We start from the raw sequence: 12,301 nt of genomic DNA, 5'->3' as shown, positions 1-12,301 counted from the left end.
TTGAAAGGTATGATGTGGAAGCTGCAAATTAAAGCATAAACGCACAAAATTTAACTGAAAAAGGAGTCTGTATCATGCTCAGTGACCAAACCAGATGCCTTTGCTTTTTTGCACAGACTTTCAGCCCCCCCCCCCCAAAAAAAACAAAAAACTTGTGGGTTGTTTGTGAGAAAAAGATGGTAGATTACAGTCAATAAATGGTGGCAGCTGTTGTAGTTGCAGACTTCTTTTGCTTCCAAAAATGCATGTAAATTCATTTTCTTTTATCGTTTTACATTTTATACCAATAGTACCAGTATTTAAAAAGTGTTTGTGATCTGGGGTAGTTTTCCCTGATTCTGAAATTAAATGGTGAAGAGCTGTGTCTTACATTTAGGAAAGCAGAGCAGGAGAAAAAAACATTCATTAAAATAAATAAAACAAAATATTACAGACCACATAATGAAAAGGAATGTGTGATGTTCTTTTCCATCACTCATGGCAATGTTTGACTCCTCAAGCTTCAGTCTTGGATATATATCTTGATATGATAATTAAATCTGGCAGTTAACCCAGATGGCTAAAACTCTGACCTGTCAAGGTTACAGGTTTGAATCTTTCCACCTTCATTTGCGTACTGTCTGACCTTGAACAAGTCACTTAACCAGATAGTGTTTAGGAGAAACTGGGAATTTAGGCTAGGCTCCTTAACTGTCATCTGGACTGCATGTCTAATAACTAGTTATAAATCTATAAATATCCCATTCCTTGTTAGTACAGATTGCTTTAACGTATCAACCCAATAGGCAGACTGATGTAAAGTTTTACCACCATAGTATTAATGCCTTTGTAATATGTTTTTTTGCCTGCAAAAGATAAGCACAGCGTGCATGTGAACATTTTTAATGGAATTTCTAAGTTATTTTAAGCTTGTTTTCTTGGATAAACCAATTTTTGCATCAGTATGCTCTAGCTAAATGTCCATTAGGAGGCATTATATATCATTAGTATATATGTTTATTTTATGAGGTTTATAATGCCTGCAGAGAGGACATGCTTAGAAGAGTTCGCATACTTAGGTTTCCATGCATATAATAGAATCTTTGTATGTGGATTGAAACTGTCAGCGTCTACTGTACACTTTTATACCAGTATTCCAGTTGTTTTCCATTTCATTCTTGTAACACCAGTACCATGGTTTAAACAAATTGTTTTAGAGTGCTTATATGATGATTTTTGTGATTTACTAAGTTGATTTTATTTGTACCTCTCATATATAACATAAGTTACAGTTCTCCTTTCATTTTCATTCGTTCCTCTTTCTGTTAACCAACTTGTTGCACACTTGTTATGGGTATTCCTCTTTTCCTTCCTGCTTATTTTTCCAGATGCTTTAGGCTTTTTACATTTTTATTTACTTACATTAACTTTGTTTTTTGCTTTAGCATTTGTCATCTCAACAATTGCCGCTAACAGCTCTGTAGCCAGGTTGGTCTTGCACACAGGCTTTAATATAGGGGCCCCCTTTCTATAGTCTTTATAGTCATTGGCTGACAGCAGTTATAGTGGATTTTGTAGTTTGCAACTGGCAAAAATAGTAGCCTTAACATTCACGTTAGCTGCATCATTATGATGTAATACAACATCCTTAATGTGGTAAAAGGAATATGAAACATTTTGGATGCATAATATAAAAAAGAGAACCAGCCTGTCACTTTGGTTGTAGCTTTTACCGCTTGCTAACATATTTATACCCCTCTAAATCACTTGAGCCGCTCTGTAATTGTAAGTACCATTATTTTATTTTCCTTGGTTTGTTTTCCTTACATTCCTTCCTACCCCTTGCTTAGCATTTTCCTCTTTTCTGCCTTAAATTCCTGTCTGTACTGAATATTACACGTTATATAATATCACTGAAATCTGGTATGTTATTTTCTTGTACATCTGTTATGTAGCTTGCTCAAGTGGGATAGACTGGATTTCCTCAGGTATGATCAAGTGTTTTTTCTTTCCTTCCTGAATTTGCTGCTTTTTCTATTCATGATTCAAGTTAATTTTGTCTTTGTTTGCCATTACTAATTTTTCAACATGATTTTTCATTATATTGTGCTGGATTAATTACTGGGTTTATTTGAACTTTGTAGGCTAAGAATTATCCGCATGTCAGTTAATATTAGTAAAGTTGCAGATCATCATTGCTTTTATTAAGTTTTAATAGTCTTGTTTTACAGTTTGGTGTGTAGCAGAATTAAGGAAGTATCTGATACAGTCTGATTTTAGGTCTTATCTGATGAGATAATTTTGTTTATTTTTCCTGATTGTGACTTTTTTATTGGTTCTGTGATCTCATACATTGCTAAAGCTGCTATTAAGATATAGTAAAATACTCAGTACTAAGGTGTTTAGCTTAAGTAGTTCAGAGGCTAAAGTTATTGTTTTTATGTAATATGAGAACGTGAACATGGCTGCAGACACTAAATGCTGAAGACTTAATTTTGTGAATAAATCTACTATTTCTGATATTGCTGTAAATATTTTAATACCGATAACAATTTACTAGTTCTTAGGTATTATTGCTGGCAGAAAATAATAAACTGGAGCCAGAATTCATTTCCCAGTCCTTGCCTTTCCGTAAGGTGCATGCTTCCTGTCATGTTAGATCCAGATAAACAACTGCTGTTAAACTGTAATTCAGGTATCCTGTGCTGCAGTTTTTCTTGAATTATAGAAGCTTGGAGATGCATGCTTCTTTTCAAAATGTTTTCCCAAGTTGTTTCTAAGGTTCAAATAAATGGCAGGAGTTAAACTGTAATTTAAGTGAACAAAGACACATTTTGCTTGGATCTAAAAAGCAGGCTTTGTATTAGTGAAGTACCTCGCAGGATGCGCAGTAGCAAGTCCCTCCCAAACCACGCCTACCCCCCCGAGATTTCCTGACAGCGCAGTTAAACTACTAAATATTCATGCCTGTGCCGGCATGAATATTGATCTTTCTGTTGTGCAGTGCAAGGGTCGTATGTTGAAAATGACCTTAAGGTACTTCACTAATACAAATACTCTTTTAGAATTATATAGGTGTGCACACTTTGCAGTGTTTTTCATGTACAGTTAATGTTTACAAGTTATTTCTTGCTGTACTGACACTTCTCTTTCAAGCTAATGATGTGGCTGCAGTAACTGTCTTGAATAACATGCTTTCATTTATTTCAGGAATTATTCACATGCTTCTTGTGTAAACATAGTTGCACAACTTCACGAGTGCCTTGCAGTATAAGATGACAAAGGCAACGACTGGAGTCACCTCTGCTCTGTTATCCTTGCCTGCTGTTCAGTTGCTTTTGTGTTTTTATTGTAGACTGAATTTTGACATTAGCTAATCAGCTTGTGTATATTTCTTTGTTTTTGTTTTGTGATGCATATTAATAAGGTGGCTGTTGTGATGCAGCTTTTTGTTAAGATCTTTGTTGTTTCTTGCCTATTTTTGTAGTACTAGCTTCTTTTCAGGTATTTACTCATAGACTTAAATGAACCTCTTAAGTTGAAAGCCTACCATCCAGTCCGAGTTTGACAGACTGTAGTGGGAATGTATCTCTCAGTCTGAGTATGACTCACCGGGGTACTCAGGATCCCATGTAGGACTTGTTCCCATATTCTTATAGTAGTGGAATTTTTTTCACTCAATGTTAACAGAGTGCTCTCCACTCTGTGTTTGTTTATTGGTAATTAAAAGTGTAGTGTTTTATAGATTTTTTTCTTCATTTTGAGTGTGAATGAATTTGTTTATATGTGATTGTGGCAAACAAAAAGGTAGCTCTTTGTGGTGTGGCGAGTATGCAAAATTAAGAGGGCTGTGGTGGGCAGTAGTATTACAGACAAAACAGTAATGTAGGACATATTTTATTTAGTGTCTTTGATTATGTTTGTACAGTTGCCAAGTACAACTACAGGGAGTATTTGTTACAGGTTAAGGTTAAAGATTTAGCTTTGTAGTTGTGGAGTACATACCGTTTGGAGTAAAGTGAGTTTGACTTATGTTACAAAAGTGCGGATAGAGAGTGCTGTGTGTTTTTGATGCCCCGTTTTCCCCACTGTAGTGCGATCTCGTATATTTTCAAACAGTCCAACATATCATGTGTTCATTTAGCAATGTTACAGAGTACACCCACTATGAAACAAAAAATAAAAACCATCAATGTTGTGCTTCCCTTTCTTTCTTATTCCCTTGTAGCACTGTATGTCTTAGACACAAACTCCAGTAGAACCAATGCCTTTATAGTGCGGTACTGTTGGAAATGAATACTTCCGCAACTGCAGTGCTTTAAAAGAAAATGCACAGAGTTTCTATATGTGTTTATCAGATGGGAAGTACCTCCCCCATCAACCCATGCTGATGCCGTTATAGTTAACTTCTTATCTGTTAACAGCAGAAGTGGTGACAACGCAGTCACAATACTTGTGGTTTGATTTCTGTCCTCCTCTAGTAAGCTTAGTGTAATGAGAACTTAATTTAATGGTGGGATAACTTTTCAGTTTGTCCTATTTGAAAGCATCACAATTGTTAAGAAAATGAGTACTTCTAATACTTTATCTGCAATTGTATCGCCAGCTCTCACTGTAAACTGCCTCAGTGGCACCAACTATAAGCATAATGCAAATAATCAACGACCACAATCCTGCACATAACTATATGAAAGAAGTAAAGGCTTTGCCTTACTGAAGCACCTTGCAGGATGTGCTGCATCAGTATGCAAGAGATAAAACCAATATACGCATGTTGTCACACGGGCATCTGCATACCTGTCTGTCAGTCATCTGGCATTTCTATACCCGTTTCCCCTAATGCAAAGCCAAAAAAGCCTAGGCATGCATATTTCCCCTCCCCAACATGCATTCTGCAGTTGCATGTGACTTCCATGTAATTTTTATTTTTGGAGAGGTAGAGTTGCTTACATTATGTGCGCCTTCACACCTCACTTGCATTCCGAATATCTTAACCTTTCTTTCCGTCATCGACAATATCCTAATTTACAGATTTCCTGTACAGGCAACCAGCCCTATACATTTACAACCCTGTCTCAACCTCGTGTAGCTAAGTTGACATCTGCCTTTGTCAAATCTGTGCATGGGGCAGGGACTTTTAATTTGTTTCATAACAGGATGTCTTAGTTGGCACATTGTTAAGAAAATATGGAAATTTCTTGCATCTTCTCTCTTTTCTTAGTATATGTGTAACTAGATATTTTCCCTAAACATACAAATAAATGGTTACATTTCTATTTTTACTTTATATATAGACTATCCCCATTCTAACTATCCCTTATGAGACCAAATGAACATAAGAATTCTCATACTTTACTTGACGAAGTAGTGACTTCTTGTGTATATATTATGTATATATATATATATATATATATATATATATATATATATATATGTAATTTTCTCAGAACGAGATTGTTGTCTGTTTTCTTTAGATAGGTATTTGTATTGTTTATTTGTGTTTTTGAGTTACCGTATTGTTATTATTTGAAAAAAGAAAATTGAAATAAAGAGATTTTGGAAAAAAAAAAGAAAATATGGTTATCTGAGACTTTTTTTTCCTCAGCTGCACAAGAGGCTTTTCAAGTATTTTGAGTAATACCTTCTTTGTTGTCATATATCAAGACTACTTGGGAATTTCAACATTCCTAAGCAGTTGCTTATCTTAGCCATATAAGCATGTAGGAATCAACAAAAAAGTCTTGCATATACATCCGGAGAGCCACAATCCTGAGGTGTAGTGCGCTTCTGTACACATTAAAGAAGCCATTGTCATGCAGGTGTGGTACACCTCTGCACACATCAAGGCAGCCACAGGCTTGCAGGTGTAGTGTATTTCTCTACTCATCGAGGCAGATAACAATCCTAGAGGTGTAGTGTACACATCATGGCAGCCATCCACACTCCAGTATGTGTATTGTACTTCTACACACATCATGGCAGCTACAGTCCTGTATATGTACTGCGCTTCTACATGCATGAAGGCAGCTATAGTCCTGCGGTGTAGTGTTATATACTTAAAGGTAGTCAAAGCCCAGTGAGTGCAGTGCACCTCTATACACATTAAGGCAGCCACAGCTCTACAGGTATAGTTTACTTCTTTAACAATCCTGCAGGTGTAGTGTTATATACATCAAAACAGCCACTGTCCTGTGGGTTTTTGTGCACTTCTGTACATACCAAGGCAGCCACAATCCTGCAGGTGTAGTGCAATGTACATCAAGACAACCACAGTCCTACAGATGCCGTGCACTTGTGCACACAGTCCTGCAGGTATACTGATATATAAAACAAGGTAGCCATAGTGCTGAAGTGTAGTGCTATATACATCAAGATAGCCACTGTCCTGGGGATTTTTGTGCAGTTCTACACACACCAAGCAGCCATGGTCCTGCTGGTGTAGTACTATGTACATCAAGGTAGCCACTATCCTGTGGGTTTTTGCGCACTTCTGTACACACCAAGGCAGCCACAATTCGACTGGTGTAGTACTATGTACATCAAAGTAGCCACTGTCCTGTGGGTTTTTGTGCAGTTCTGTACACACCAAGGCAACCACAATCCTGCAGGTGTAGTGCTATGTACATCAAGGTAGCCACTGTTCTGTGGGTGCAGTACACTTTGGTACTCAACAAGGCAGCTGCACTCCTGTGGGTGCAGTGCACTTCTCTGCCCATTAAAACACAATCCTGCAGATGGAGTGCATTTCTATGCACATCAGGGCAGCCACATCCATGCAGGTGTACTACAATTATATATATATATATATATATATATATATATATATATATATGTGTGTGTGTGTGTGTGTGTGTGTGTGTGTGTGTGTATATACATACACCAATGCAGACAGAATCCTGCTGTCATAATGCACATTTAACATAGGGGGTTGTGCCTTAATTTACCCAATTCACTTTACATCTTTAAAGGAACACTCAGGCTTTCACTTCCTACTGGCAGTAAATAGACAAATATCCTGTTAAGTGACAAAACACTTCCTCTTCAGAGTCACAAAGGATAATTTGTAAGGGACAAATAATCTTAGTTGTGACAGCCATGTTAAGAATGATTTTTATAGTGAAACAAATCTTCTTATATCTCTGTGTAGATATCATTTAAGACTGTCCAAATCTATCAGAGTTTCATCTGAATCACAAGAATGATGCTTCCAACTAGTTGAGCATAGCATATGAAGGGAACATGACTGATTTCCTATTTAGTGTGAAGTTAATAATCTCAGGCTAACCAGTGATGATGTCAAGAACCTTGACAACTGAATTACTTGCATGGTTGACAGCTACTAAGTGGTCTTTTCCATATACTAATATGCTTGCTAAGACTGCATGAACTGCTGTTGTATGATATTAAAGCCCCATGTTTGGCATGTACTAACATGCTAAGACTGCATGTACTGTTGTATGATAACCAGGCCCCATGTTTGGCATGTACTGACATGCTAAGACCGTAGGTACAGTTGCATGATAGCCAGGCCCCATGTTTGACACGTATTGACATGCTCCATGTTTGACACGTATTGACACGCTAAGACTGTATGTAGAGATGTTGCATGATAGCCCGGCCCGATGTCCCATCTTATACAACAGATCTGAAGCTCTGGAGCAAGCTTAAGCAATGCAGCAATAATGAGTAGGGTTTTCTGGTGTTCATTCACAGGCTGAAGGACTTAAATGCCTCACCACTGCACCATATTCCATCAACAGTGAACAAATAAAGGACCCTAACCAGGCTGATGAACTGTCCATCCCTCACTGCATAGATAGTCATCTGACTGTTGTGAATGCCATTTCTAAATATAAAGAAGTTAATCTGTTACCCCTCCCCAGCTAAGTCTAGTCCCTGATGTGCATGACTGCATGTGTATGATCCAGTGTTATCATTCAAGCAGGCTTGCTACAAGGATTGGAACTTCATGACCACTCCTTTCTGACTCGAATGCTACCTCATCTCCTTTGTATGGCTCAAGTATTCTCATACCTTCTCTCGCTGTCCTCCAACATCATTTAAGGGATGCAACTTTCTCTCAACATTAGGCTAAACTTAGCACTGAATTTATCAATTCAGTGTTATTTTGAACAGATTTCTCCTCTAATCATAAGAAGCAATTTGAGGAAGTAACCTACTTCAAGCACCACTCAAGTGCACCTCCACCTCTTGTGCATATTTTGATGACCTCTGAACTGAACTCTATGTCCCATCTCTAGTTCCTTTTCTAAAAGAGTTTGTGTAGGTGTACAGATGTCGAAGACAATGGGCAGAAGCTTAGGTCTTTAGGTTCAAGAGACCTGAGGATGAGAAAGAAGTAGTGGTAAAAGACTGTTTATTTTATGTATCTGTGTTTACTTGTCTGTCTGTCTCTCTATCAGTTTATCATATTAACTAAGCTGTCTGTTTTTCGCAGTAGGTACACTGGAATATGGAAGTCCTTTTTCAGACTCAGCATAGTTACAAAAAATATCAAAATAAAGGAATAACCAGGAGTAAATCCAGAACTGTGAACTAACAATCTAGAAATAAAACAAACCGAAGCTCATAAAACCATGGCACTCACTTGATAAAGTGACTTGAGCATGGAAATACCTGTAGTCATACCTCTCAACCTCGTAGTGCAAAAAATCTGGACAAAGCCTGACAAGATGGGGGGGGCGGGTAAAAGCCCAAAAACAGGGGCATATTTTAAATATTGCTTTTATAAACTTAGACAGTTGCTATAGTAACAAGATTTGTTTTAACATATATTTTATGTAGGATATGAAGTCTGAAACTCAGCAGTATGTCATTATTTAGTGACTTCAGTCCTCAGATCACCCCAGTGATTTGCCAGAAAACCACAAATTTTATGAGGAAAAGACCAAAAATATGAGCCAAAAATCCGAACATTCTGTGAAAATCTGGGTACTTGAGGGGTATGCCTGTAATCATGTTTTTGTAATAAAGTACTCTGTACTGTGGTTTCCTGATGTTCATTTTTGCATTTTTATTTTGTTCATAGTTACAATGAAGTTAAAAAAAAATAAATAAAAGTTAACGTCAAGATGCAGTGCATAAAAGTCAGAGAAGTGAAAACGTATGGTATTAGTATACAGTGATAAGAATACTACATTTTAGAATGAATACAGTATGGTAACTAGGTTGTGGCAAAGGGGTCAGTTGTCCCAGGTGCAAGCTTTTGGGGCAGGATCAGAAGTGTTTAATAATTACCGATTGTTTTAAGTGCAGAACCAGGATTCATTTAGGAAGCAATGATACTGTAAGCACTGCAGCATGATTGTGTTTAGTATTTAGTCTGTGGCAAGGAACTGTATAAGCTCTTTGCTTAAGTTTAGCAGTTCAAAGGATATATTGTGTTTTTCTTTTTGTCTTTGACTTTGGTTTGAGGTAGGCACCAGCCTAGAGATCACCCAGAGAGTCAGTTAATGAGTATACTATGTAAGTGTTGCAATGTGTGCAATATATTTCCAGTGGACTTGTAACAGTGTGAATATCCTGTGCATGAGGTCCAACAAGATTTCAGTTCCACTTTGGATATCATTACAAAAAAGAGCAGTAATGGAGGTGCAACGTGTACGAGTTTTTGTCAAAAGTGAAATTTCTCAAAAAATGACCGTGTGTTGAAAAGAATGTTTATTAGCACAGTTCTTTTAGAGAAAAAGTGAATGGAAAAAGACAGCCTAGGGAAACAGTGCTGGTAAGCTCTCTACGTTTAAAATGTTATACTACTGCTGTCAACAGTGCTAGTGTAGGAAGGAGGTGCAAAGTATGGCACTTTTTATATGTGACTAACAAAACTCTTTTTGTCTTACACAACCTGCATTCCTTCAGCAGAATGGGAGCTTACAGTCTGAAAATGGTGCCTCTGTACAATGAAATGATAGGGAACACTGCGTTTCCAAACCTCACCTTCCAATTTGTATTGTCAATGTATGAAGGATGCTGGAATGTTTCCATGTGGTTTAAAGGAGGACTGTGTAATTTGTTTAATTGTTAATAACCCCAAGATCTGAAGAGATGCAACCAGATAAATTAATGCTCATTTGCTTTCAGAGCATCCATTACCATGTGTTACAGAGACTATATTGTTGATAACCTGTTCAGTTGCTAGGTCTTTTCTTCATAATTTGGCATGCTTTGTGAACTAAATAGTTTAAACAGGCAAGGGCACAGCAAGAATGAAGCACATCTGCTAAAATTCAAATGCCCAGAACAGTGTCTCTTTCTGTAGTCTCATAATACTTACCTCATCCCTTCACAGGCTTGGGTGAACACAGGGACAATTACAGTCATACTTGGTTATATTGTGTATTTAAGTATAAACTTATCATTGCAGTTTTTCTCAAATGTCCCCAAATTACTTTACTATTTTATAGGAACTTCAGAGCAAAGTCCATGCCCAGGAAGCAGCTATTGAAAATATCATGAAAAAGCTGCAAGCAAAGTATTGTGATATGTATACTATTGTTCCTGTTGAAACTGAAGTCCAGTTGGAAGAATGCAGAAATATCCTCAGTGCTGTACAAGAAAAGGTAATGGAAACTTTTATGTTTCATGCATGTGCATTACTTTAGATTATTATTGTTTTTTAGACCTTGAACGTCAGATTATACCTCTGTTTGTTAGAATATTTATTAGAGCAAAATGCATTTTATATTCTGTTACTTCCCTGTATCACTATATACACCTATAGCACTGTGGAAATAAAATCAGAATAATGCTCATTCTGTAGCTTAAATTAATTGAGAAAGAAGTCAGAAGGACCTTGGGTTCTGGCACAGTTTTCATATTCATTCATATGCTTTTATTCTTTCTGGGTAATCAGGTGTATGTCGTCCTTGCTCAGCTTGTCAGAGGCAAAAAAAAAAAAAATATATATATATATATACACACACACACACACACACACACACACACACACACACACACACACACACAGTAAAACTTCACTTAACTGGCATCCGTGGGGATTGGTAGATACCGGGTAAGTGTATGTGCAGGTTTTTGCTTGAGATATGCTTTGCGATTTTTAGATTGGCTTGTATATATGAGCCAATCAAAAATGACAAAGTGGAGTCTCTTCTGCTCAATGCATTGAACAGAAGAGGCTTCCCGTTGGGATTTTTGATTGGCTCGTATGCTGGCATGCAAGGCAATCAAATGCTGGTTGCTTGATAGTGCCGGTTGCTTGAGTCCCCGATAACTGGGAGTTTACTGTATGTATATGTGTGTGTGTGTGTGTGTGTGTGTGTGTGTGTGTGTGTGTGTGTGTGTGTGTGTGTGTGTGTATATATATATATATATATATATATATATATATATATATATATATATATATATATATATTTATTTTGGGCTATGCTAGTACTTTTCAGATACTATTTTATATTTCTGGAGGTACTTCACTAGTAATGACCAGATATACTCAGCACTAGGTTCTCATAAAATGACTAAAGGACATGTGAAGAAAGTGACAGAGGACATAAGTGTTTAAGAGGAGACTAGGAGAACATTTTTCATTTGTGTATCTGCTGGCTGTATGTTCAGTAGCTGTTAAACTTCCTGCTGCTCAAAGTTCATACGCGAAAAATATGGGACACTGCGGTGTATGACTAGCATTTTGTTATATGTTTACACTTTGAATGCATCTCCATTGTTTGTATCGATCACCTCTGCAACTCAGCTTACATTTTTAATGTACAGTAACCTTACCTTGCACAGATCTACTTTGAGACATCAAAGACCATATCGGCGAATGTCATTTTCCTGAGACGAAAATCAAGAAAACTGAAATTCCTGAATGGAGAACTTTCCCAGGATAACTAAACACATGCCCAAAGTCACAAAACACAAATCGAAGTAAGTAAAACAAACCTAGGTGGGTAGCTACACCCCCACCTCTCCCTAAGTATATAAATACCAACTCCAGGATCACACTTCAGTGTAGAAAAACATGTGTCGGGCAAGTGTTTACTTACCCTGAGAAAACTTTGCCATTTGGGAATTTCAGTTTTAACGATTTTTATCTCAGGTAAATGATGTTCGGTTAGATGTGCTTCACTGTTTCAAAGTAGAGCCCCTTCCACACAATACTACTAAACGCTTGTAGTATGTTGTTTTATATATTCCCAAAACTGAACAGTTATAGTATGCTGTTTTGTATATACCAACAACTTTAGAGGAGCTTGACACAAGACTGGAAAGGGACCCACCCAAGTTTCTTCCACTATCACATAATGCTCCATATTTAGTTAGCATGTTCAAAATATGTACA

At 37.2% G+C, this 12,301-nt stretch overlaps 1 protein-coding gene across 1 annotated transcript in view; it reads left to right on the top strand.

Annotated features, from left to right (window-relative positions):
• SYNE2 (spectrin repeat containing nuclear envelope protein 2) overlaps positions 1-12,301 on the top strand; it is a 3,814,665-nt gene that overhangs the window by 1,797,284 nt on the left and 2,005,080 nt on the right. Inside the window, exon 56 of the mRNA XM_044073561.1 lies at positions 10,404-10,559. Within this exon, the coding sequence (XP_043929496.1) occupies positions 10,404-10,559 (156 nt within the window). The remainder of the gene's footprint in view (positions 1-10,403; positions 10,560-12,301) is intronic.

Source organism: Protopterus annectens, chromosome 6.part0 (genome assembly GCF_019279795.1).
Source record: "Protopterus annectens isolate FY-2018-M chromosome 6.part0, PAN1.0, whole genome shotgun sequence".
Taxonomy (NCBI): Eukaryota; Metazoa; Chordata; order Ceratodontiformes; family Protopteridae; genus Protopterus; species Protopterus annectens.
The sequence above is the reverse complement of the archived record's forward strand: the minus strand, read 5'-3'. Positions and strand labels throughout refer to the sequence as shown.